At 57.0% G+C, this 26,505-nt stretch overlaps 1 protein-coding gene across 2 annotated transcripts in view; it reads right to left on the bottom strand.

The window, feature by feature from the left end:
• KCNH6 (potassium voltage-gated channel subfamily H member 6) overlaps window positions 1-25,728 on the bottom strand; it is a 33,076-nt gene extending 7,348 nt beyond the window's left edge. Inside the window, exons 1-9 of one of the 2 annotated variants that reach the window (XM_068996719.1) lie at window positions 25,612-25,728; window positions 22,328-22,558; window positions 14,008-14,163; window positions 11,238-11,347; window positions 9,128-9,440; window positions 7,387-7,598; window positions 2,731-3,159; window positions 1,592-1,991; window positions 1,171-1,370 (exon numbers count right to left, since the gene is read on the bottom strand). In XM_068996719.1, coding sequence (XP_068852820.1) covers window positions 1,171-1,370; window positions 1,592-1,991; window positions 2,731-3,159; window positions 7,387-7,598; window positions 9,128-9,440; window positions 11,238-11,347; window positions 14,008-14,163; window positions 22,328-22,558; window positions 25,612-25,687 — 2,127 coding nt within the window. In that variant the 5' untranslated portion in view covers window positions 25,688-25,728. The remainder of the gene's footprint in view (window positions 1-1,170; window positions 1,371-1,591; window positions 1,992-2,730; window positions 3,160-7,386; window positions 7,599-9,127; window positions 9,441-11,237; window positions 11,348-14,007; window positions 14,164-22,327; window positions 22,559-25,611) is intronic. The other variant, XM_068996720.1, reaches the window with a different exon arrangement.
• Between the last annotated feature and the right edge of the window lie 777 nt (window positions 25,729-26,505).

Raw genomic sequence — 26,505 nt, 5'->3', positions numbered from 1 at the left:
GGGAAATAAGGGGTGGAGGAATTGATTGGGCTGTGGGGTCATTGATGAGATTGTGCTGTCTCAGCAGCACCCAGTAGGAATTGGTGTGAGCGGCAGCATGGCTGAGCCGCAAGCTCAGCGCTCACAGGGGATTTGTGACCTGGGTTTGTACTAAGCCAAGAGAACCTGTGCTTGGTAGGGTGCCATGGCGCTGCTTCTTGTTGTTGCCACTGATGTCCAGCCCAGGGTGTCTCCTCCACCAGAGAGGTTTAACCTGAAGCTCTCCCAGCAGCAAACCCCCAAAATGCTGCCCAGTTGTTTCATGTGGCAGCAGCAACTTTAGAGGGAGATGCTGAATTCATACAAATCTGTGTCCTGATGGTGCTTAGGATCAAATCTTAAGGAAAAAAAGGAGCATGAACTGGGAATGAGTGGGCTGATGACCTCCCCGGGGCCAAGAGATCAGGAATATGAGGTCCCATGTCTCTCCTTGCCTTATCCTTTCTCATTCCTCTGCCTTGCTTCTGTCTGAGCCACCATGTCTGTGCACTGAATCCCGGGGCCGTGAGTCAAGTCCCCAGCCCAGAACACCTTGGCCGAGCCACCTCCTCATCCCCGCAGAGCCCTGGCGCCGTTGGCACAAGCCTTCCCGCCAGGCTCGGAGCCCCGGCACCTCTCCAGCACAGCTCCGCCATTGATCCCCCTTTGCTAACAAACAGCTGCCTCTCTGGGCTCTAATTAAAATGGATCGAGGTTTATTTAAATGCCCTCCTTTCCCTGCTGTGAGAACAGGATGCACTTTGCTTAGCAACCGGCAGTGTGGAGAGGAGCTGGATCGATACCTGCTCCACTCCTGTGACACCAACAGACACCAGCCTGAAAGTGCTCAGTGCCAACAGGGACTCTGAGCTCCCCACCAAACCTGCTCTCTGGCCAAGAAATGTGCTTATGACCCTGGAAAACCTCCAGGTAGCTGTAAAGGAATGGGCAGAAAAAGGGGAGAAGGAGAAAGGGGGATGCAGGAGGTGGAAATGCAGGAGGTGTATGGATAGAGTCTGTCTCCAGCCTCCCAAATCTCCTGCCTCTATCCTGGTCAAAAGGATGGAAGTGTTTGGGTGGACCCAGATCTAGACACCGTGCTGTTCAGGACAAAGTGCTGTGAGGGCACAAGGCCTCCCTGCCCATACTCACTGCGTTCATGTCGATGCCATTGGTGTAGGACCAGGCGTGCTGGAAATACTCCTCCAGGCGCTGGCGCAGGGGGTTGGGGATCTGGTGGAAGCGGATGAACTCCTTGACCCGCAGCATCTGCGTGTGGTAGCGGGCTGTGCCTGAGTAGAGGCGCTGGATGATGGCTGAGACATTGCCAAAGATACTGGCGTACATCAGAGCTGCAACAAGAGAGCAGGACTCAGCAGGACGTGGGGAGATGCATGTCCAGCTACATCGGACCTGCAACCAGCAGATTCCCAAAACCCACATCTACCAGGACCTGAAAACATGTATTTCTATCACCCCAACCACTTGTCTGTGCAGAAGAGGCATAGGCAGAGGGAGATGCTCCAACCTCCAAAGCAGGGATGGGGGCAGTGGGACATGCACAGGCACTCACAGCCAATGAGCATGACACAGATGGAGAAGATCTTCTCGGAGTTGGTGTTGGGCGAGACATTGCCGAAGCCCACACTGGTGAGGCTGCTGAAGGTGAAGTACAGGGCAGTGACGTATTTATCCTTGATGGACGGGCCAGAGGAGAGGTCGCTGTCATTGTAGCGCTTGCCGATCTGGTCGCCCAGGTTGTCCAGCCAGCCGATCTTGTGCTCCATGTAAGGCCGCTCCACGTTGCCGATGGCGTACCAGATGCAGGCCAGCCAGTGGGCGATGAGGGCGAAGGTGCACATGAGCAGGAAGAGCACGGCTGCCCCGTACTCCGAGTACCGGTCCAGCTTACGGGCCACGCGCACCAGGCGCAGCAACCGGGCAGTCTTCAGGAGGCCAATGAGGGTGGTGGTCTGCAGGAGAAAGGTGAGAAACCTCAGGGACAAGCAAAGGATAAATACGGCATGTTCCAAAGGCATGTTCCCAACCGAGCCATGCTTCCTTTGAAGGATAAAAATGCATTTCTAGAGTGTGAATCACCTTGTCCTGGAGGTGACCTCTGAACTAGGTCAGATGAGTCACAGCACAGGAAGGGCAGTTTCCCTCTGCTGACCATAAAGGCAACAAGCTCTGGGATTAGAGGTGAGCAAGTGAGAAGAGCCAAGGCCAAGCCCATGTTTCCTGATGGGTCCTCACCTTGCCAGCCATTGCTCCCAAAAGAGCTGCCTTTCACTCCCAGACATGGAGCCTCCAGGCAGTGCAGTAACTATGGGGTTATCCCACTGCCAACATTTTGAGTCTGGCTGGCAATGCACCCCCAAATTCACCCACAGTGGAGTGTGGGGTCAGCCGTTAAACTGAGCCCCCAGCCTGCTTTGCTGGGTCAGCCTCAGCAAGGGGAGTGGATCCAGTCTTAACACTTAGAGTAGGGACTGCCTGACCCTAAAAAATGAAATCCCAGGTCCCAGCTGCTTAAAAACCTGTAAAGACACCCTTGTCCACCCTGTGACCAACCACCCCTCTCCCCATGGATTTACCCATCTACCACTTACATCAAACCATCCACATCCCTCTCTTTCTCTCCCATACATCTCTCCCTATCCATCCACAAGTCCCCTCCTGTCCTGATATACCCCCAGACCCTGCTCTTACCTCATCAGAGCCAGAGCGGAAGATGAGCAGGTCAAAGGGGATGGCAGCCACCATGTCAATGAGGAACCACCCCTTGAAGTAATGAATGGCGATCTTGCCGGGGTGGCTCACCACCTCATCGTTGATGTTGACGTAGGTGGTGCGGAAGTTGATGACAATGTCCACGATGAACATGATGTCCACGATGAGGTCAATGATGTTGAGTGGGTCACAGGTGTAGCTGCAGTCCCAGCGCTTCTCCTCCACCTGCTCCTCGTTGAGCAGGAAGGCAGCTGAGTAGGGGGTGAAGACCGCTGTGTAGATGACCAGCAGGAGGATGAGCCAGTCCCACACGGCCTTGAAGGGGCTGTAGTGCAGGATGGTCCATCGGTGGATGCGTGGCGCCTGCAGCTTGTACTCGGGAAGGACATCAGCACCCAGGGACAGCACCTGCCAGGAGAGGGATGATGAGAAGGATGGGAGACCAGGAGAGAGGCTGGATAATGCCAGGAACCAGGCAAGAGACTTCCATGTGCTGGTAGAGCATTGAGGAGCACACAATGGTTTCCTACAGCTTTTTCACCTTTGTTGGCTGTATATGTTTGCCCAGTTGCCCACTGTGGCTGGCACCAAGGTCCTTGTCTGTCTCTGATGGTCACAGCACCCTCAGGGCAGCTTCTTACCTGCTTTATGTCCTTCTGACCCAGCAGAGAGGAAAGTGCCTGCTTCTGTGCCTCCTTCTGCCCTCAGCTCTGTGCCACCTGCCTGGGAGCTGCTGGGCATCTCTGGCACAGGTTATGGGATGGGCAGAGATGCCATCCCATGGCTGTGTCACCTGAGGGTGACAGCACATTAGGCATCCTGCAAGCCTTGGACCATGCCTTTCTCAGCCATAGCAGGTATCTTCCCCTGCATGTCCTTCTGGCACAGTTGTCCTCCAAGCAGGGGGATAGCTTGGGCCACCTGCAGCAAGGCCTCAGGTAATGCCCATTTCCCATCTCACCTCTGGCCACCAATGTGCAAACACCATCTCAAGCATGCAAGCACCCTCTCATGCTGCCACGGCTCTCTGCTTTCATGGGGACACACTCCACAGCACCAGTGAATCCCCCACACATCCCAGGCCTGGCCCAGCTCCCCCTCCAGGACTAATGCCAGCTCCTGATGAGCTTTAAAGCCACCCTGGGGACACAACACAAGGCACTGGGGATGGGAGGGGTGGGGTTGTCCCGCTTTGGGTGCTGAGGGGTGGTGGCATGAAGGGGCTTATTTGGAGCTGGAGGCAGCTGGATCCCCTTCCTGCCCCTGCTGCTCCGTTGTCTCCCAGTGTCCCTGTGGTGCTGGGACCAGTGCCAGTTGCAGAGGAGGGTGAGGGGCACCTCAATTCTCTCTCCTGGCTCTGAGACCCCAGCTAAAAGGGAGCTTTTTGCTGGGCTGCAAAGGAGAGGAGAGAGGAAAGAGGAGAGAGAAGAAAGGAGGATCCACATATCCCAAGGCAACAGTGATGGGCATCACCACGGCTCTGGCAACAGATCTGGAAGAAGGGTCTGATCCTTTCTGCACTGACACCTGTCTTATTCAAGGGTTTCCCAAGGGCTCCTGATGCTGCAATCCAAAGTGAATCCATCCCTGTAGCCCCATCCCACAGCAAGCAGCCACTCCCACATCCCAGAGCCCCAGGACACTGGAGGGTCCCGCGTCCCAGAGGTGCCCCTGCTCCTACCTGCCTGCAGCTCGCCCGGCGCCCCAGGCGGCAGCTGACCCTTGAAGTCCGGGTGTCCACCATGGGGGCCCCCAGCCCCACACGCCCAGGCAGCGTCCGGCACGGCGGGCGCAGCGCTCGGGCCGTGGCATCGCCCACGCAGGCACGCAGGCACTCAGCCAGGCGGGTGGGAGACATGCGGCTGCGAAGGGCATTCAGGAGCCCAGCGTGGATTAATCAAACCTAATCGATGCTGGGGCCCCCGTGGGGACAAGAGCGCCAATGGAGCAGCGGGAGCTGTCGACGTCGTTGGTGGATGGAGAGGGGAGGGATTGGAAAAAGTGACCCAAACGCAATCGTTGTGGAGGGAATGAGGCACCAGCTGGGCTTGGGGACTGGCTCCCGTGGGGATGGTGGGGAAGGGGACAAGACAACACTGGTAATATGCTTGATTCCCAAAACCAAGATGCACCCAGAAGACCTGAGATGGGCTCCTTCACCTTGTGTCTGGGAAAACCAGCAACGCTCCCACGCTCAGCAGCTGAATGCTTGTTCTGCCTGGCTGCAGGCAGCTCTGTGGGGCCAGTCCTGAATTTGGGCCACCAAATACTGTTCCCTATGCTGGGGCACCTGCCCTGCGCCTCATCCTTGTTCCTGGCACCTAGCTCTTGTGGCAGAAGCAAGAACAGGTTAAGCCTTCTTGTTTTCCAGGCAGAAATGAATAAAAAACCACAATCCCAAAGATCTGAGGCAGAAAAGGGTAAAAAAACAACCCCCAGAAGAGCATCCAAACCAACACAGAGCTAGGGAGCAGCAGCACCCTTGTTCCTCTCTGCCCCTAAGGGATGGCAAGGTCACCCTTGGGTGGCCTGGGAGTCTCTGCAGGTGGCAGTGCCAGTGTTCCCCGTGGTGATCCTCCCGGGTGCCCCTTCCCTTGTTCCCTTCCTCCTGCACTTACCGGCTTCAGCTGCAGCCGCAAGCTCATGGTGTGGGGTGCTGGGTGCTGACAGTGGGGTGCTGGGTGCTGGCAGCGAGCGAGGGAGTGCAGGAGGGAGGAGGAGGGAGCCGGGTGTGTATGGGCTGTGGGTGACAGAGGGGGGAGGCTCCTGTGGCCCTGGCTAACCCAGGCCATTGCTTGTGCCCCGTGGTGCCCAGCACCCATCACCTTCCCTGTCCCTTGCTCAATGCTGGGGTTAAGGGCACTGGGGTGGGGGCCACTCCAGTATCACCAGGAGAGCCTCAAGCACAAGGGGCTGGGCAGGATCAGGCCCATGGTGCTGGCTGCAGGCTGGCAGTGACCCAGTGTCACTCCCAGCACATATCCTGACACAGCTCAGATTCCCATCCCTGTCCCCAGCACCCTCCTGCCCAGTGGGGCAGTCTGGGGGGGACTGGGATATATGCCTCCTGCAGACAAGACCCCAGCCTGGTGACACCGACCCCACAGCATCCCCACGTGCCTCCAGCTGTGCTCCAGAGCCACAGCCCTGCAAGGCTGAGCCTGGGACCTTCACTGCACTTGTGACCTGCCCTCCCTGCCAGCCCAGTGTGGGGCCAGACCATCCCAAACAGCTCCTGTCTCCACTCCCTGCCCACCCACTGGTATTTTTGGATGGTGTCTCGCTGCTGTCTCTGCCTCACCATGAATCATTTAACAGCCAGGAGCGGGGAGCTGTGGCTTGGTGGGAGGTGTGGGGGACACTGGGGTGAGGACAGGCAGGTCGCCCGTGGGAGGGGGAGATGCGGCAGGGAGGAGAGGTCCATCCTGTCCTGTCCCATCGCACCCCATCCCATCTGGAGATTGACAGTGAAGATTGACCTCTGTGGGTACTGCACTGCAGAGCCCTGCAGCCACCACCCACCAGCTCTGATCCCATCACTCCACAACCAGCTACTGAGTGGCCAACACTACCGTGACAGTGTCGCCCCAGTGTGACCATTGATCCCTGGTGTGTTCTTTGTGATGGGGATGGGGGCATGGAGGCTGCTCACCCTCCCACCATGGAGTTCAGGGGCTAATCCTGGGTTACTGCAGTCGCCCCCAGATTAGAGGGACTAATGAAGGGGACAAGCCAGGGGGAAAACAAGCCTAAGATCTGTTCCATGATGTGTGAGGTGGGGAGCCCATCCCCTGTGCGTGGAGGCTGTGAAGTTAAAGGTTTGCTGGCACCGAGACAGAAGGAGAATCCTGCATAGCACCCCACTCCGATGGAGCAAACTCCCAAGCCTGGAGGCTTTTCTGGGGTCAGAAGGCTGCATTTTCATTAAATTTGCCCGGGGCTGCTGCTGGAAACAATGGGAGGTGCCCTTAGATGTATTTCGTACACTGAGGCTCTCCCATGCCTCAGTTTCCCCACAGGTAGAAGAGCTCCCTACTCGGGATTGTGGGATACGTCAGCACCTTTCATGCGCTCTGACATCCCCATGGGATGCACCATTCCATGCGCGTCCCTTTGGGTGACAGTGCATAAGTGTCCCCTGCAATGACAGGAGGTGCCGCACGCGTTGGTGACAGTGCAGTGCCACCTGCTGTCTCCCAGGGGATCCCGTGGCTCTCGGCACGCTGACACCAGGCCGGGTCCCTGGCTGGGCACCTTGGGGCCAGCGGTGCTCCATTCCCAGCGCTGGGGGCAGGAACAGTGGCCAGAGTTCCCCCCAAGAGAAGCCACATGAGCACACAAACATGCAAATCTGTGTCCCCTTCAAGGCCATCATCTCGAGCGGTTCATGCTGGTGTTTCCCCAGCCACAAATTACCAGAAATACTTGTTTAGGGGACTAAAACGAGCATTTCAGCCATTCAGAGGAAGGCATAACCAAACACAGGGATACTGGCATTTCTTGGGATGGAATCTCCAGGAGTCACTGCCCTCTCTGCTTCTCTCCTCCAAAAGCCAGTGGAGTGGTTGTGACTGTCCCCCAGCAGCAACACCAGCACCCCATCACTGCCTTGGTGGCATCTCACTGCCCACATACCTGTGTGACCTTCTCAGTGACGTTCTGGGTGCGCTCCATCACCTTGTGGGGAGCAATTATCTCAATCTCCGTGGTGGAGCCCGAGCGGTGCTTCTCCAGGTTGAACTCCACGAAGTTGAGCGTGAACTGGGGGATCTGGCTGATGGTCCGGTACTTCATGAGGTCCGAGTCTGAGGTGGAGTTCGGGGGGTTGGGTTTGACATGGGAAGCCTCTGAAAGAGGATGGAGAGGAGCACTGAGAAGGGCAGTGTGAGCAGGAATAGATCCCCAGAGCCCTGACCTCATGTAGGACCTTCAGGAGTTGGGGACCGCCACAAGGTGCCACCAAAAGGTGCCAAAGTCTGCTTGGCCATAAAGGCTTGGCTTCTTCAGGCTGGCTCAGACGAAGGATGCCCAACCCGGGATGCCTGAGAGAGAGCTGTTTTTCCCACACATCACCCATCTTTTCACCATTAAACCTCCTGCAGAGGGCTCAGACCAGCTGCCAAAACACAAACACCCAATGTCCTTTGCTACCCCTGAAGACTGTAGTGGGTTAGGGACCAACCCAGTAAGATTCACCAGGGAGAGATGCCAAAAACTGGCATGAAAACAGACAAAGGAGGAGGTCATTCTTCTCCACCCTTGCATGCTTTTGCCTGACAAACAGCTGAGCTGCTGTCTTGGTTTTTGGCCACCAAACTGAACCAGGAGTTGGATGATATTCCCACTTGGATGTATCCTCTACCCCCAGCTCCAGGTAGGGAGGTCAGAGCTTTCTCCGGAAGAAGAGCTGTAGTGGGGATCCTGACAGTTCTCCCTGGGGACCTGCCTCTGGGTCACCCCAGTGCAGGACCAGGGAGGAAGCTGTGGAGGTGGTCATTTCATGGTCAGGCTTGTGGCAATGTGTTGTCACGAGTGACAGCCTGTACCCACACCCAGGGCTCCAGGAAGATCCCCAGGCACTGTACCCAGTGTGTACCAACCTTTCCATCTCCTACAGGCAGGGTAGGGTTATATTTTCAATTTTTTACCCCTTCTAATCCTTGCACTCTGACATTGACCCAAGTGGTGGTGTTGGCAAGAGGTGTCTGAAGGCATTGTGAAGGTGCCCAGTGAGCACCAGCCACCCTGCTGCCACCCTTCTCCCTGCTCATTCCCCTTCCCTCCCTCTACATTGTGTCTCCTTCTGAGGGTCCATAACCTGTGGCTATTGAAGGATCATGATGCCCCACCCCATTTTTCCTGCCAGATTCCACAGACTGATCTCTCATCCCCAGTTACAGAGGCTTCTCTTTCCTGACCTCCATCTAATTTGTCATCATCACCCTCATGAGAACCAGAGGTCTGGATGTGGATACCATGAAGGATCATTCCCTCCAGCCCTACAGAGCGGCCTGGCTGGTGCCTCACCCACCTCCAACACATGGACACAGCTCACACTGCCCATGCCTGCAGACCCGACCCCTCCCCTCCCTCCAGGGAAGGTGGGATGGCATCGGGATGCCCCTCGTGTGGGCAGCTGAACGCAACCTCACACGGTCTCACATATCACACACAAACCATGAATGGCTCTACCTACAGAGCACGACCTGCCTGTGCAGGGAATCGCAAGGAGACCAGTGGGTTTTGGGGAGAAGACCCAAGTAATCTCCACTTTGCCAAGGGAAGAGACTGAGACCTCCCCCCCAAGATGTGCTGAGGCCATCGCCAGAACCCTGACTCCCGCAGAAGAACCGACAGCTCCGGGGTTTTTCCCTACCTGAGTTTGCCCTCCTTTCCCTGAATTTTCTCTGGAACTCAGACCTTGCAGCCTCAAAGTTGTCCAAGGAGGAGACCCTGCGGAGGCTGTGGAAGCTGCCCCCAGGGCGAGACCGAAAGAAACCCCACGCAGGGTACGACCCTCGTGGGCCCAGCACGGGAGGCTCTTGTTTCGGGGACGAGTGTTGTAGGGTGGGGTCGGCCTCCAGGCTTGGCCTCCGCTCCTTTTCCAGGAGGGATTCGGTCTCTGACTGCATACAGTTTTCCTTGGGCGATGTCTTCAAGTCCCTCAAAATCAGGGAGTCACCACCAGGCTTTAAGACAGCCAGGAGAAAGCGTTGTATTAGAAGGAGTCCCCACGTGCTGGAGGGGAAGGAGAGGGAGCTGGGGTGGGTAAGAGGAGAGGCAGAGGACTGGGAAGCACTGCGGTTCCTGAGGTCATCTCCAGCCTGGACCAGGACCTGCTTTGGAGTGGGGCGACCGAGTCCCTGGGGACCTGGCAGCTCCTACCTCCTACCAGCTCCCGCCAGAGGCTGGGCGGCCGCGGGGAGGTTTGCAAGGCGATGCTGCACAGCTGGGAAGCAGGTGAAAGCAAGAGAAGAGGAGACCTAGGGACAGGCTTGCCTGGAGGACCTGCTGTGCCATGCGTTTTTCCGAGATGTCCCTATGTCCCACCACTGGGGCTGCCCTTCCCTCACCTGCTGCAAGAGCTCAGGCCACCACTGAGGGTCAGTGCCAGGCCCTGCGCTGGCGTTTATGGGAGAGGATGTGCTCTGCACCAGGAAGCACTGGAGGAGCTGCTGGGTTTGCAAATTTGGCCATACTGGTCCTCCTTCTCCTACAACCGTCATTAGCCATGGCTAAACCTTTTTCCCTGGAGACCTGACTTCTCCAGAGTTTCCAGACTTTAACTTCTGCAATGAGGTGTGCAAAACAACCACCTTCTGGAGCAGAAACCCGTGCGCCTGTGCCCCCCCAGTCATACCCATGGGAGGGACTGTGTCTCTTCTCACTATCCCTAAGGCCCTTAGGCCAGGTTTTGGGATGGGGTGCCTGGAGAGGCTGACTGCTGGCTGGCCCCCCTGCACCTGCAGGGCTGTGCCCACTTGAGCAAGCTCCAGCAAAGTGGTGGATCATCAGGTTGTCCTCAATCCACATTTTCTGTGTGTGTGCCCTGAAACACTGCAGTGCCCTGGGCAGCTCCAGCCTGGGGGTACCCAGAGCTTTTAGCAGTGCTGGTGTCTATAGGAATGATGCACCCAAAGCATCTGATAACCCTACACACATCTTCAACCTACCACAAGCACAACCTCTGAGAGGACAGGCACCTTCCATCTCAATTTATCTGTGATTTGGGGAAGCAGATTTATCCAGGTTGTCTGGATATACCCAGCACAGCGAGACCCTGGCACCTGGGGATGCCTTAGCAGAGCAGAAGTCTCCTGCCCACAGCCTTGAGCTGCAGCATTTCAGAAAACAACAGGTCTTTGAAAGGAGGTACCCATAGCACTTTTGACAGTCAGGAAGCCACCAAGAACAGCTATCTCTAAACAGGTCCCACCAACAGTTTTTCAAGGTCAGCAATGACAGCATCACCCTCCATCATGGGAAGCAGAATCTTTGCTGGAGGGCTGAGAAGTTGGACCTGCCTGTGCTGCCTGGTCCCTGCCAGGAAAACATGGGGAAATGAGCCTGCCAGTCCCTGCCAGTCCCTGCCAGTCCCTGCTCAAAGCACACCTGCTCCACGCTCCTACAGCCACCAGCACACCCCCTCCCTGAGGTGGGGACAACTCCCTGGAGCTCCACCATCCTGTACAACTTGCACTATGGAGCCAGACCTTCCTCCCCGCTTTGGCACATCTCCTGTTCCCCCCACGAGCCACGGAATGTGCAGAGCAGCACCGTCGATCTCCAGCCCACATCAACAAAGCACCGCGCTCGCTGCCAGCCCTCAGCAGGGCCGGCGCTCAGCACTGACCCAGGGCCAGGGCCCTACCGCTGGACATGGCCCGAGCCACAGCAGCTGAGGGGGAGCAGGATGGGGACAGCAAGGAAGAGCGCTGGGACCTGGCCTGAGGCGTGGGCTTATATCAGACAAAGGCTACGGTTACCTTTCCATAGTCAATGGCTACTCCATCAAACTCACTGGTGGGCAGAGATTTCCGCTGGATTTTGAGTCGCCGCAGGGACGGGAGACTAAACTTCAAAGTCCTACTTTCACCTTGTTAAAAAGAAAAACAAAACACAAGAGAGAAAGATGTGACCTAGCTGCACGTGATGGCTGAAGTGAGGCGGGACAGGGAAGAGGCTACGGAGAACTCTAGGTGGCTTTGGGGGACGCACATGCTGCGTGGCCCTTCCTCCTCCAAAGCACTTGCTATTCCCATGCCATCACATCGCCGTGTGCTGAAGGCAGACCCTGGCCTGGCAGCAAGCTCTGCTGAGCTGGAGAAGAGTTCCCTACAACTGCGGATGTGAGACGGGAAAGGTGCAGAAAACCCCTAAGCCAATTAAAGAGGTTAAAGCCACTTAAGGGATTTGGACCTGGAGGAAATCGAGCCTCTAAATCTCCTTGGTGGAAATTCAGGAAAAAAACTGCACAGTAGATGGTAATTTAGAAAGGCATTGAAAGAAAAGTAGTTCTAAGCAATTTTGTTCCTGGATTTGTTTTGGATTTTCAGTGAGGGAATTTGGACCACACAGGGGGGTCCCTTCCTGCTGTCACAGGGGACCAGGAGACCACCTCACTGGAGACTGGGGCTGAGACAAGGGCAGCCAGGGCTGCTAGGAGCTGTGAGAGAGGGGCAGGAGAGGAAAAGCCCAGATGTGGAGAGGACCCAATGCCCCTGGTTGTGACACTCAATGCAAAGTCACTTGTCCTCTTCTAGAGGAGACCATGATCACTTGCTTCTGCAGAGTTCGTGTGGGAAGCTAGGTTCACACCCTTGGAGCCTGGGTCAGCCCTGGAGCTCATCCAGCAGCACCAGCTGTGCTCCCTAACTGCACGAAAGGTGGCCTAAATCCTGGGGTGTGTGGGATGTGGCATGAGCTCCACAAAGACATCGTCCCCTGGGAAAAAGCAGCACGTTGAGGAGCTCTTTGGTTTTGGCAGGATTAACTTCCCTAACCCAGCCCCAAAACACCACTGAGCTGCTTGGGCATGGTCCCAGCCTGCCCAGCTGCCCAGAAATGCCCTCGCCCATGGGGTACCACGCAGGCTCCCTCTGCTCACCCCATCCTCACTGTCCAGAGCAGCTTTTCAGCTGGAAGAAGCAAAGCATCCGACTTTCCCTGCATACCAATGAGCTGGGGACCAGCAATGCAGCCACCTGTGGCCAAGCAATTAAAGACTGAGTCAGAAGACCTGTGCACAAGAGCCTGACCTGGACTGTCACCAGCAGCTCTGGCCTTTCCACACTCCCTGTCGCTGGAGTGGAAAACCCAAGAAGCACCCCTTGGGATGCACAACACAACATCCAACATGCAGGGAAGTGACAAGTACTCTTGATTTGGGTGCCTTCTGCCAAAGGTATGTCTTTGGGTGGGATGGGGTATGGGTGCATTATATGTTGAGATATTCTGAGAGCTGGTGGGGCTGCAAAGCGACACTGGTGCTGGAATTTAGGATTTCCTCAGCAGGTCATGCAGAAGGGGTAGCTGGTACTAAAGCAATCCATCAAAACCATGAGTCTCATCACTTCACAGGCATATGAACACATGCACAGTGATCTGTCCAATCACACACACACACACATCTGTGAGCCCCCTGTGCGCATGTCTGGCCTCAGCACACATAAACCCATATAAAACTCTGCTGGTACCTACTGCTATACACAGATACCTCAATGGCTCCACGATATAGATATGCACCGAGTGGGAATGCACTGAGACTCACACACTCCAGTTCAGTGGACAGTTGTCCCATTGTTCCCTGATGTGGCCCTGGCTCTGACCCTGGTCCTGCTGTGCCACCCCATGTGCCATGGGGGACAGACCCATGTTGCTCCCACAGTTTTACTTTGAGGCCTGCCCAAAGCCTCCCAACAGCACCCCTAGGGAATGTTGTCATGAAGGCAGATGTGGGATTATTTCCCTGACTCAAGTAGAGGTGACTGGCACTGAGGGCGGTATGGAAGGAGGAGATTTAGAAGCTACAGCTCTTTGTCAGGTCTAACATCTGCATCCCTGAATATCCACATCCCCTCGAGAGCCTCAGCACAGCTTCCCTTTGATTCAGTCTTCCCAAAAAAGGGAATTTGAATTTTCCACTGTCTCCAAAACCCTGGAATGAGCCTAGGAGAGCAGGGAACAGCCTGAAAATGGGGCAGGCTGAGCTGTCGCAGCGCAGCCATTCTTGTGCCATTCACCTGCAGTGACATCCCCACAGCACAGCCATGCTGTTGGTGACACCAGATGTCCCCTGGCCCTTCCAGTGACCCCGCACACGGGTCCTGTCTCACATCAGCACCTCCAGCCCAAGCCAGTGTTAAATGTGGAAAAGATCCAGCAATGCAGGGGGTTCACGGAGGGACTCCACGGCTCCACTTGCAGCGAGACCTCCTCTCATAAAAATGCACCATCCCATGCAGGGGGCCAGTCCCCAGCCCTGTTCCCAGGTCTTTGGGATTTCAGGAAGTGTGTGTGGGCAGGTGTGGATGTGAGGGGAGCACAGACGGCTCAAACAGCCTTTTCCCACCCAGCTGGGGTTTGGTTGGACCAGTCCCTGAGCAGGCAGAACTGCGGCTGTGCAAAAACACAAACCTCTTCCCGTGCAGGATCCTGCCCATAGGCGCATCCTTCAGTCCCCACGTGCTCCCAAGAAAACCATGGGATGAGGGTGCTGCACTGCTCTCCCAGGTCCCACCGCCCTCGGACACCCACCTTTGTTCCAGCTCTGCGACAGGCGCTGGTGCAGGCTCCGCCCCGTGCTCTTGGCGATGAGCTGTGCCAGGTCCTCGAAGTTGAGGATGAACATGATGACGACGCCTTCCTCGTTTTTCACGGGCACCACATCCACCAGGCAGCGGAAACACGAGGCTGCCAAGCAGAGACAGGCTCAGGGGGGCTGCACAGGAGATTCTGCTTTCCCCCAGCACCAAACACTTTCAGCAGAAAAGTGGGTTTTTAAGCACTTTGATGGGTGCAATCCCTGCTGGTGTGGAGTGGAGGATATGGAACGTGATTTGAGCTCTGGGAAAGGGCCACATCCCTGAAGCATCCCAATCACACTGATCACATCTCTTTTTTCTGTCCCAGACAGTCATTTATATTAATGTACTTGTGAGCAGCAATTAAAGAGTGAGTAATTAAGAACTCAGGAAGTCCCAGGTAGCGGTTTAACCTCATTAAGCATCCTGCTTGTAATCACGCTGCAGTTAATTGCCCTGCAATCACCAGGCAGTTTTTGGGGACTGGTTGCAGGCAATGGGGGTGAGCCCGACCACATGGGCAGCAGGACTGGGTGGGATCAGTGGGACAGTCCCCAAGGACATCCCCTAAAGGCATGAAGTGGTCAGGCATGGCCTTGTCTTGTCCTGCCATGGGGAAACTGAGGCACAAAGGGAGCACAAGGACTGGCTCAGTGTCCTGGGAGTGATGGAGGCTATGAGGATGATCCCAAATGTGGCCATAGGGATCTTCCTGTTGGATGTCAGCTCGACCCTGTGGCTCTTCTTGTGCAGCAGACAGGTACCAGTCTGCAATTAGAGATAACTGAAAACACCTGCAGGTCTTTTCCAAAGCACCAAGTGAAGGATACAGGTGGTTTCCCACCTCCCTTGCCAGCTTTATTGCCACCAAATCCCCTAAAAACCCTACCTGAGGGTATAATCACTGAGTCCCTTCCTTGAGCTGTCTGCTGTTGCCTTGGCACTGGTGGGAGCGGGATCCCCCCGAGCCACAGCCGCTGTCACAGTCCCTCTGGCAAAACTCCCTGAGCATCCCCAGGCTCCTATTCCAAAACTCCTAGAGATGATGGAGCACCCAGGTACCATTCCAGCCGAGATGGAGCCAAGCCACCTCCTTCCCTGGCAGTTTTTGCCCGTGCAGATCCCTGATCTCGCCATTCCCCCGTGCTCTGATCACCGGGGATTAGCGGATCGGGCAGGGCTGTGCTGCCGGCCGAGGCAGCGCTCTCCCGCTCTGGCCGTGGCCACGCTCCAGCCGGGAGGGGCATGTCGGCCTTTCTGCGTATAATTTTAAGGAGCTCAGGGCCTCCCGTAATCAGGAGCAGATGGCCGGCATCGGGCAACTTCAAAATCTGCCGTGACGTCAGGGATGTGCACATACACGGACACACACACAGGCACAAGAACGGGAAAGAAATAGATACGGTGAAACCTGTTTAAAGACTCCAGCAGCCGGGATTCATTTATTTTCTTTCTTTCTTTCCTTTCTTTCCTTTCTTTTCTTTCTTTCTTTTTTTTCTTTTTCTCTTTCTCTCTCTTTCTCTCTCTTTCTCTCTCTTTCTCTCTCTTTCTCCATTGCTCACCACAGGGACAAGAAATCCACTTAAATGTGTGATCTGGAGAGGAGGGGGTGGATTTCTGGCAGATAAAGCTGTTTGGAAGGGCTGCACGGGCACACAGCAGGTTACCTGTGTGTGGAGCAGGAAGAAGTGAGCTCTTTGCCCTCCCTTTGTCAGGATTTTTAGGGATCTTTAGATCAGAGATGTCCTGTAAGTGATGCTGAGCGAGTGAGGTGTCTGGGCAATGGTGAGGTGGCATGTGCCCAGTGGGATGCCGCGGTGCCATCCCCAGGACGCCGCGGCTCTGCCGGTGTTGATGCTGGCGCTGGTGTGTGCAGGGGCTGTGCACAGCTGAGCCCACTCATGGGTGCTTTCTCCTTTGGTGTCTTAGAAAATGGGGAGTTTTCTTCCCTGGGGTGATTTTGACGCATCGCCAACTTCCTGGAACCCACATGGTTCATTGGCATGGGCAGCCATCAACTCCATGCTTTCCCCTGGACTGGGAATTCTGATCCAGGTAGTCCAATCCTGGCTCAGGTGCTCTGCCCTCCTGCATTCCTGCACCGCTTCACATTTCCTTCCTAAGTTCCTCCATGGCAGTGGTAGGCATGGGCTCTGAGCTGTTCTCAGGAGGGCTAGATCATGGCAGGCCCTATGTGGCATGGGAAAGGGTTAATCCCATGGCCAGTGCTGAACAGCTGAAAACTGGGCCCACTTACATCCAGTTGGAGGGATATAAGGAGCAGCTGGAAGGTAGCTGGGGGTGGGTTTGGGTGGCAGCTGGTGCCTGGTTTGATCCTGCAAATCTGGGAGGTGCTGAGCTTGAGCAGCCCTGGTCAATGCCACTGTGAGCCCCTCGCTGATCCCTTCTCAAATGAAATAAAATAGACTATTTCTGTTGGAAGGGAACTACGGCAATAGTCTAGTCCAATTGCCTGGCCAATTCAGGGTTGATGAAAAGTTAATTGGGTGTGAAATCCTCCAAAACCAGGGGAATCACCCCAAAAGTAGCCCCACCAGGCACAGTCCTGCATGCCAGGAACTCAAGTCCTTGCTCAGACCCACATCACACAGCATGGAGGTGTCAAGGAAATGAGGGAGTGTCAGGGCCAGGGATGGGACCAGCAGATTCCCTTAATCCTGGCCCAAAGACAGGGCATTCCGCCAGGATTTGGGGTCTCTCTGCAGCTATGATTTGGGGTACCCCCAGCTCTGTGGAGAGGCTGCAGCTGGGAGATCCTTGGCACCCCCTACCCTGACTCAGTTTCCCTGTGGTAAGCCAGCCTGGGCTCTGCTGAACGCTGAGTCTCCCCATCCTTCTTCCCAAAAACCAGGCACCCCAGACCTGCTGTAGCACCAGTGGGCTGAGCCAGCCTTGGGAGGGACCTCAGGCCTGCCCTCCCTGTCTTTGTTCCTCAATCGACTGTCCCCATCCATCTGACTGTCTCTTCCCTTCAGCTGTTCAGCTAATCTGTCTCCATCCATCTAATTTTATCCAAATGATCTCTTGGAGGAGCCCTGGGGGCATTCACAACCTGCCTGTGCTCTGTGGCCACCTGCATGAGGGTGCCTGTGCCCATCTGGGGTGAAACCCAGCCTGGGGGCTGCAGAAAGGGCTCAGTAGGTGGGGTACAACAGGGATGCTGGTTTGAAGGGTCTCACAGCCAATGTGGTAGGCTTGTATGGGTTGGGAAAACCAGCTCATTCCCTTAACTCCTGGGCTTGATCTTCCAGCACCCAGCCCACCTCCCCCAAGCTGAGCGAGTGCCTGGAGGTTTGTGCTTTCTGACCCACCGTGTCTTCTGATCTTGATAAAAGCCAGCACTTAATAACATTAAAAATGTCATTGTTGGGGCCCCTCCTTCCCTGTCCCTCTTATCCCCCACAGCCACCGGTGGTTAATGCATTTGTCAGTATCATCAGTATTAAACTAATCAACAGGACACGGGGGTTTCCGAGAGCCGGACACAAGCCAGTATTGTTATGAATATTAAAAAAGCGAGCTATTAATCTGTGCTTGGAGCTCTTACCCAGGCCTGCCCTCCCCCTGGCTGGGAGATTTAATCTGCAGGGTCTCATGGCAGAGTGGCTAAATCTATAGTGGTATTATATAAAGGAGCAGAGGAGAGGGGCTGGGAAGGGCATGGAGGGGACAGGGACAGGGATGGGAACAGAGCTGTACTCTGGGGATGGCTGGCACACACAGAGAGAAGCTTGGAGGGCCAAGCTGTGCTCCTATCCTGGGATAAATCAGTGTCAGGGCTGGGTAGAACTTCAAAGGGAAGCGCGGATTGCTGGGAAGCCCTAAAGCAAATCCCTGAGGTGGTATGGAAAAAAATTGAGATAGAGTCAGAGCTAGTGGGAGATGGGTCACCCTTGGGACCTGGGGTGAGCCCCTGCAGGTCTGCATCCCCCTGCACAGGAAGGGGATGTGCAACATGGGGTCTGCCCCAGCCCCTCTCCCCACACCCAGACAGGGCATCAGGAGACTGAAACCTACCAGGATGCCAGGCCCCCCAAAATGACCTTATTAAGTAACATCAGCAGGATGGAGGTTCCCCTGTGCGGTCTGGAAGAGCAAGGATTCCTGCACTTACAGGCCTTTCTGGCTGGAAGCAGCAGTGGAGAAGGACAACCAGGAGTGTCAGGTGGCTGAGGGTAACCACCAAACTGTGGCCACAAGAAAGATCCAAGCCTAGCAGAGTAGTTTTGGGTGCAGGTGGAAGGATGCTCTGATCCCCAGGAACCAAAAGGGGTCAATACAGGGGGTTGGCAAAATGCATCTTAACCTCCTCTGCAAGTGAAGTGAGTGGTCACATCCAGGCCCTCAGTCCTTCCCTTGCTAAATCCTGCTGGCTGCAGGAATAACTGCATCTTAGAGCAGGGCTGTGTGGCCAAAGCTGCGGTGCTGATAGCATTTCCCGGGGCTGTCTGGCTATCCCAGGGCCCTGTTCCTATGGCACATGGGGCCACCTCCCACTGTGGATACAACAGTCATTGGGGATGAGGATGGAGGTCTTGGGGTGGGAATCAGGGACTCTGCCAGGGCAGGGATTTCAGGAAAAAGCTTACTCCAGGCAGCATTCTTGGGGGTACTGGGGATGACCTGGGCCTGTCCTCTTGTTCATGGGACATCAGGTCCAAGCAAAAAGCTTCTGTGGAGCAGCAGAGGATGAAAAACGTGTCTCTTCCAGCTCTGTGCCCTAGTCACACTGGGGTACAGCCAGGGCAATGGGGGTGGCTGGAGCTGCAGCACAGCCATGCCAAGGATGGAAGAATTGGCTCCACAGCACAGGGTCTCTGGGACCAGAGCTTTTGCCATTGTGAGGCGGGATGTTTATAAGTTCCCATCTGGAGCTGGGCCATGATGTCCATCCTTTTCCCGAGGTCACAGCCTGACCCTTAAAGCAAACAGCAAACAGCCCCAGCTTGGCATAAACCCCATGGGTTTGTGCAAGCCAAGAGCTCAACTTGGGGTTGGGGTTTGTCAGCTGGCTGTGCCTTCCTGCTCCTCCAACACCCAAGAAGTCTCCTTAGTCCTGCCTTGACCACCCCATAGGGCAGGAGCAAAGGCTCCCTGGGCTGCCAGCACCAAATCCCTGACAGTGTTAGGATCCAGCAGTTACTGATGGGATTTGCCCTCCTGCTCCCGGTGGGCACGTCACATGTTGCTGTTTACAAAGCTGTATGGAGAAACCCTGGCTGGATCCATCCCTGCCTGCCTTAGCCAGGCTTCCTGGCAGCAGCTGCTGGAGAGGTGCAGTGCCATGGATGTGCCCTGGGCTGTGTCACCCCTTTGGGTGCGGTGACAATTCCCAACCCATGCCTGCCTGGCTGCCTGCTTGGACCCCCCATGGGGACCTGTTGGGGGATATGCTGAGTGACACTGGGCACCCCAGTCACTCTCTGACCCTCCCACTCCTGGAGCCCCCAGGGGAAAATCCTGGCTTCCACACCAGTGTTATGAGTTTGCCAGGTCCGTAATCCTGGTCCCTAATTCGGGTTCCAAGGGGACTGTCACAAACTGCTGCTGGAGGGGATGAGCTGTGGGCTCTGCCCTGGAGGGGATGGGATGGAGGGGCTGGGGCTGCCCCACCATCTGCTCCGGCTGTCACAGCCACATCTCTCCTTTCATATTCATCAGCATCACATTCATGCAGATTAAGTGGAGCGAGTGCCACCAGCTGCTGCTGCTCAGGCCATGCTAGCACCGTGGCACTCAGCACCTGCGGCCACCTTCCGCCCTGGGGTCCCTATGAGCCCTGGTCAGTGGCTTTGCTGCAAAGCATCACCCCTGGGGAGGGAAAAAACCCAACCCTGGATGCAGCTCAGCTCCACCAACTCCTCGGTGTCATCTTCAGGGGATGCTGGAGAATCTGAGCTCGCTCTGGCCGCAGTGGACAGTGTGTCCCCAGGGCTGGAGGCCACGGCTGCTCCTTGCTGCGGCAGGAGCTGATCCCGTGCTGACCCCCCTGTCTGGGGCAGTCCCAGCTGTGTAGCATCTTGTAAGGAAATTAACTTTTCACTGATCTCCCAGCTTTGAGCCTGGGGATTAGAGCCCACATGGGCTGTGAACGGGCTCTTCTCTCTTTCTGAGGCCTTTGTGGGGCTGGCATGGCAGAGAGGGACAACTGCCCTGGCTGGGCTGGTCCCATCTTCCCCCATAGGTACTTGGTTCTTGGCTCCATTTCAGAGCTGGGCTCGCTGTTGGCACCCCTGGCTCTTGTGGCTCTGTTTATAATTAGGTGATGACAGCATGGGCATCCGGGTGGGGACCGAGCAGCCAGGCTGTCCCCAGGGACATGCATCACCCCATCACTCAGCATCCTGCCTGTCCCCAGAACCCACCAGCCCAGACACCCTTGGGTGCCCCCTTCTTACCTACCTCCATCCATCCCACCCTGGCCCTGCTTGGGTGGCTCCAATGGGCAGATTTTGGGTGTAATATTGCCTCTGTCAGCCAGAAAAGCGAGGAAACAACCCCGCGAGCCGCAGAGCTGGGAGTACCGCAGTAATAAACAGCAGGTCGAGGCTGGAGATTGGTGCTGCTGGTATGAAAAGGAGGACAGGCAGGTTCGGAGCTCCGCCGGCTAATTAAGCAGCAGTTCCCTATAATGCAAAAGCCTTTTCTTTGCCGATAAGACCCATTTATAATGGGCTGAGCGGTCGCAGGCTGAGTGCTGGGGGGAAACAATTGGAAAGCATACTGCTGGTGGGGTTGGGTTTTAAAAATAGACATGAAGGGTTTGCTTCTGGGCTTTTTTATTTTTTCCCCTCTTTTTTAATAAGAAAGAGAAGAAAGCAGCTCAGAGCTGCACTGAGAGTTCCCCATGGCCTAGAGGAAGAGCAGGGCTCTGAGGACAGCACTGAGCATCCCGTGAGCCCAGCAGGAATGCTTCAAAGCAGGGAGCATGGCAATGGATCGATCGGGCTCAAAAGCCAAGTAGTCCCCAGGGACGGAATGGGAAACTATCTTGAGGGAGGGAGGGAGGAAATGGAACAGGGCTGCACATGCTGTCCTTGCCATGGCCAGAACATGGCCACACACTGGCACTGGGATGGGAGCAGGGGGACAGTGTGTGCCGCTTCTCTGTGTGTCTTCCGCATTGTGCTGGGCTCCAGCCAGGCCCTGCAGCTGCTGAGGGGGGACTTGCACCCAGCCCTGGCACCATTCATGGCCCCTCTCCACCCAGGACAGGCCCCACAGGAAGAGCCTTGACCGAGTGGCCTGATCCTGCCACCACGCAGGGTCAGGGCCCACCAGGATAACACCAGGATCACACGCAGAGGTGCTGCCAGTGAATAACTCCGGGGCCGATACGCTGGCACCTGGATGCCAGCCCGGGAGATAGGGTCTGGGAGGGAGGCCAGGACACCCAGGTGCCAGCCCCCAAGTTGAGGTGCTGGGCTGGGAGCCAGGGTTCCTGCCTGCTCCTTCCTTTTGCTTCCAGTGATTCTTCTCTAACTGGCTGCCTGGGAGCTGCCAGCAGTGGGGCACAGCCCCGTGCTCAGGCCAAGCCCCCATCAATACAATCTGAAGCAATGGGAAAGCTCCACAGGTTAAAAAAAGGAAACACTTCGTATTTTTAACCTCTTGTGAGCACTGGACCTGCATTCCCCTGCCCCTGGGAGCCCTGGCCACTGCTGTTTTGTAGCAGCAAGCACTAAATATTTATTTAACTTCCTGCCGTATTAGAACTAATCACTCGTATTTTCCATCAAAGCTTCATTTTCATCTTAACGTAATTCCATCTGTGCACGCACAGCCGCATCCTGCTCACTGGAAAGGCAGCTCTGAGGCCGTCAGCTGCACCCACTCTCAGCAGAGATGAGGGGTCTGTCTCATCTTGTCTTGGAGCACAGACTGGGAGACCTGTGTTCCAGCTGGGCTTCCCCTTGGGCTTCCCACTGGATTCTCATTCCTGGTGCAGGGATCCCACAAGCAATGCCATTGTTTGTCCCAGGAGCTCTGAGCCATCCCCAAGGGCTCACAAATGACCTGATTCCCAAATAATCTGGCAACATCATCCACTGCTCAAGGTCCCAATGTGCTCCATCACAGCAGAGATGCCTCCATCCCACCAGGAGCCGCTATGGATTTGCTCTCAGCAAAGCCCTGAGCCTGGGTGCAATCCTGATGCCCAGGTAGCATCAGCCACCACTGGCTTCTCACAGCCCAAATCCAGGGCAGGTCACACCTCCCACCACTGGATCACCCCAAAAAGCAGCTCTTACTGTCTTTGCGGTAGTAGAGGATCTCGAGCTTGCACTCCTCAGAGCCGAGCAGGGCCTGGGTGAGCTGGGCAATGGAGCTCTTGGTGGTGTCGGGGCCGGTGAGGAAGTCGCAGGTGCAGGGCCGCTGCATCACCTCCACACGGGAGTAGCCGAACATCTCGCAGAAGCCGTCGTTGCAGTAGATGATGGCGCAGTTCTCCATCTGGGCGTTGGCAATGAGGAACTTGCGGTCTGTGGGGAGGCAGGAGAGCATGAGGCTTAGAGGGGTGGTGGGGACCCACAGGGATTGGGGACAGCCTGGGTGCAGGGGGGGAGCTTGTGGTTTTTGATGTCACCCACTGTGGGGTTTGTGCAGAAACAGGCTCCCTGGGGACACCGGTGACAGGTCTGGGGGGAAGGTGGCTGACCTCAGCCCACAGCATCCCATGCCTTCTGCTCTGCTCTTCAGAGAGAGAAAGTGTTCCCAGTTTCATGTGTATTTGAGACTGTTGGGACAGGGGGACCCAAAGGGGGTTTCTCAGTAGAGGCAGTTTTTGCTGGGGTTGGCCAATCCCTGCAGCCTTGACATCTCACCACTGGCATGTGGGGACTCTCTGCCGTCTAACACATGGGCAAGCTGTCCCTGACCGGCCCTGCAGGCAGAAGGAGAGCTGCAGCCTCTGTCCCTTCCCAGGAGCTTATCAGGGACCTGAGTTATCTCAGAGACTTTCCACCCTTGCTCAGATTTGACTGAAGTCAGGCAAGGGGTAAGAGGAGGAGTAAGCGTGAGGCTTGGCTTCATGGGAAGCAGGAGTGAAACCCATCACATTAATGATTCTGCTAATGTTTTGTAGGATAATCGTGCCTTTGGGCTGAAGGTGAAATCCAGACCCCCCTGGGCTTTGTCACCCCTGTGCTCAAAAAGAAAAGTGCTCAAGTGAAGGAAAGGGGAAACTGAGGCAGGGAGTGGTGTTGGCCCATTCCCTCCTGGCACTGCAGCCACCTAGGCTGGGCTGAGGCCAGACTCACTGCCTTGCCATCCAGCCCACATGGAGCCACTTCCATCCTTATCTTGGGGGTGAGCTCTGATTTGGTTTGATTTTGGTTTTTTTTCCAAGGATATCGGGGAGTGCTGGGCTGTGGGACAGGCTTGCTGGGATGTGACAGGGGCCTGGATGTGTATGTGATGGGATGCCATGTGCCCCCCAGTACCATCTCCCTCAACATTTGGCATCAGCTCTGGGCTGGAGCTGGAGGCAAGTCTGAGCAGAGGGTCCATTTGGAGGCTGCCTCCCAGCCCAGACCCCAATTAATCTCCTGGATTACCCAGGAATGGCATCTGCAGCCTGCACGCTCCAGAACCCTGCTGCACTCCAGCCTCACTGGGAATTTCACCCAAATGCAAGAGAAACCTCTGCACAGCTGCAGCACTGAGTGCCAGGACCTGGTGGGGTGGGGGAACCCCTCCCAGGCACATCAGGGCTCTCCCCAATGGCACCTGCAGAGTCTCAGCTCTGTAGGGTGCCTCCCAGTAAAAACAGTGTCCCCAGGGATGCTGCACAAGTCTCCTGCTTCATTCTACCCTGTGACAGCCCCTTGGTGGCCCTTTGTGGGGGACTCCCACTCCGGCACCTTTCCCTTTCCCACACAGGGCTGATGACGGTACCGATGCTGCAAACAGCACAAACCACCACAGACAAATGTTTCCCAGTTCATTCTTCCCGATCCTTCTATATCCAAATTACTTTGCCGGGTGGAAGGCAGCACAAGGAGGGGACCTTCTCCCAAAGCCCTGCTCCTGGGGCACACTCCCCACCTGTGATGAACAGTTTCCCCCATCCAGTGTCAGCTCCATGGACTGGATCCAGTCTGGATCCTGGCTGGGCTGGCGCAGGACAGGATTTACAGGGCTGGCAGGGCGCCGGAGCAAGCTGTGCTGAGTGCAGGGATGTGACCAAGACCAGGATGGGAAGGAGCTGCAGAGCCAGGTCTCCTTGGGGCTATTTTCACCCCCCAATTTACTTTCTGCCTTGCCCTCACCTGCAGATTTTGCCTTGGTCCCACGGTACCAGGGCTCTGCCCTGGTCCTGGCAGGGAAGAGTTGGGCCTCTCTGGCTGCAGCGGGGACTCACCAGGAGCAGCTACACCCATGGGAGCTGCGGTGTTGGGGGTGAAGGCACCCACAGGCATGGAAGAACTCACTGCCTGTAGCAAAGATGTATTAGGTGCGCTGGTTTGGTGTCTCCCAACACCTGTCACAGCACGAAACTGCTGCGGGGGAGTGTGGGGTGATGTTTTGGCAGAACCCAGCTGGTGCCCGACATGGCTGGCAGAGTGCGGGCAGGGAGCAGGCAGGGAGCGGGAAGGGAAGAGGGGGCCTGGCTGCGTCCTCACTGTCACACCTCACTGCATGGCCCCGCTGCTCCCCAGCCACTGCTTCCCAGGGGGAACTGATAGGAACCAGGGACAGTTTTTCTCACTTTCAGTCCCCAGGGTCACGTCAGTCACTGCCAGGCCAGGCAGTGCAGATCCGGCAGGGATGGCAGTGCCAGGGAATTTGCCCACCCAGGAAACTTGGACACCAGAGAAAATCCACAGTGAGCCGGGGCAGTGAGGGGTGCACAGCCCCAGCACCCCACAGAAGCCTCCCGAGCTCAGTTTTTGGGGGACCCTAGCCCCTGATCCCCTCCCGTCATCCCCAGCATCGTAGGGGGGACCCAGCCCCGTCGGGATGCCCAGACAGTGGGAGCGGAGCCCCCGCGCCCCCACCCAGCCACACGCAAACCCCAGCGCTCCTCGATGTGCACGAACTCTTCGCTGTATTTGACACAAAAACCAGCCCAAAAATTCATATAAAGGGATTACTCGGAGCAACAGCAAATGGCAACATTTCACCAGGGACGGCGGCCGCCGAGAGCGCAGAGTTGAAGGCAAACAGGCAGCGAGCCCGACAGCGCCGGGGTACACCCTGTCCCCCAGTCCAGCCAGCCGGGACCCCCTCCTCGCCAGCCCGGGCACACCCTCCCAGCCCGGGGACTGTGGCGGTCGCCGTCTCCACAGCCCCCGGGGAAACACTGGGGCTGGGATCACTCGTCCCCCTGTGTCGCCCTGTCTATAAATACCCGCGGGGACACTGCCTGGCTGTCGCCCACCCCTCTCCCCACTCGGGAAGTCCCAGGGGCGCCTCCGTGCACCCGGAGACACCCTCCCGCCTGCCCCCCCTCCCCTCCCCGCTGTGCTCAGAAGTTGGGGGGCCGCCCCGGCCGCGGGGGAAGCGGAGCGGGACCGGAGGGTGCGGTACTCACTTTGTCCTTCAAATTTGCGGATGATGGTGTCCAGGTAGGTGTTCTGGGGGGCCACATGGCCCCGGCGCACCGGCATCGCTCCGCTGCGCTCTGCGCGCCCTGGGAGCAGCGGAACTTGCCCGCGGGCGCGGCGGGGAGCGCGGCCCGGCCCCGGAGCGGCGCGGCACGGCCCGGCACGGCGCGGCCCCGCTCCGCCTCACCCCAGGGCTGACCGAGCTCTGGAGCTCAGCCGGCCCGGGGCTCCCATGCTCCCGGTGGCCGGAAGGGGGAACCCCTCCGCCCGCCCTGCCGCGCCCGGCCCCGGGCGGGGGCGGCCGGGGAGGATGAGGATGGGAGGGGGAAGCGGGGGAGAGAAGGGGGAGGACCCGCTTGAAAGCGGGAGAAAATAATAGAATAAAATAATAAGAGTAGAAATCCCCAAAGTGCTTAGTCACCGCTGCCCCGGCCCGCCGGAGGCTCCGGGGGAGCCGTCAGCAGCAACAGCTGCCGGCCGGGGAGCGCGCACCCCCCGGCGCCCCCCGGGGCTCCCCCGGGCCCCCCGGCATCTCGCGGCACCGGCACCCGCACGGCCCCGTCCAGCACCGGCCCCGCGGGCGGGGGGGCTCCGGGGCGGGGCGGGGCGGGGGAGCAGGTGGGTGCCGGGGGTGCGGGGATGGGGTCCTCGAGGGGCTGGGGCAGGAGGTGCTGAGAGGTGAGGGAAGCTTTGGGGCCCTGGGACAGTGAGAGGGTGGGGATGAGGTCCTTGTGGGGCTGGGATGGGGGTGCCTGGAGGGGGTGGGGATGGGGGTCCTTGTGGGGCTGGGAAAGGATGTCCTGGAGGCCTGGGGTGTTGGAACAGGAGGTTGTGCTGGGGATGGGGGGAGTTGGTAGGAGTGCAGCTGAAGGGTGCTAGGG

This window comes from Aphelocoma coerulescens, chromosome 27, assembly GCF_041296385.1.
Source record: "Aphelocoma coerulescens isolate FSJ_1873_10779 chromosome 27, UR_Acoe_1.0, whole genome shotgun sequence".
Lineage (NCBI taxonomy): Eukaryota > Metazoa > Chordata > Aves > Passeriformes > Corvidae > Aphelocoma > Aphelocoma coerulescens.
Note: the sequence above shows the minus strand (reverse complement) of the source record. Positions and strands in the feature narration are given on the sequence as shown.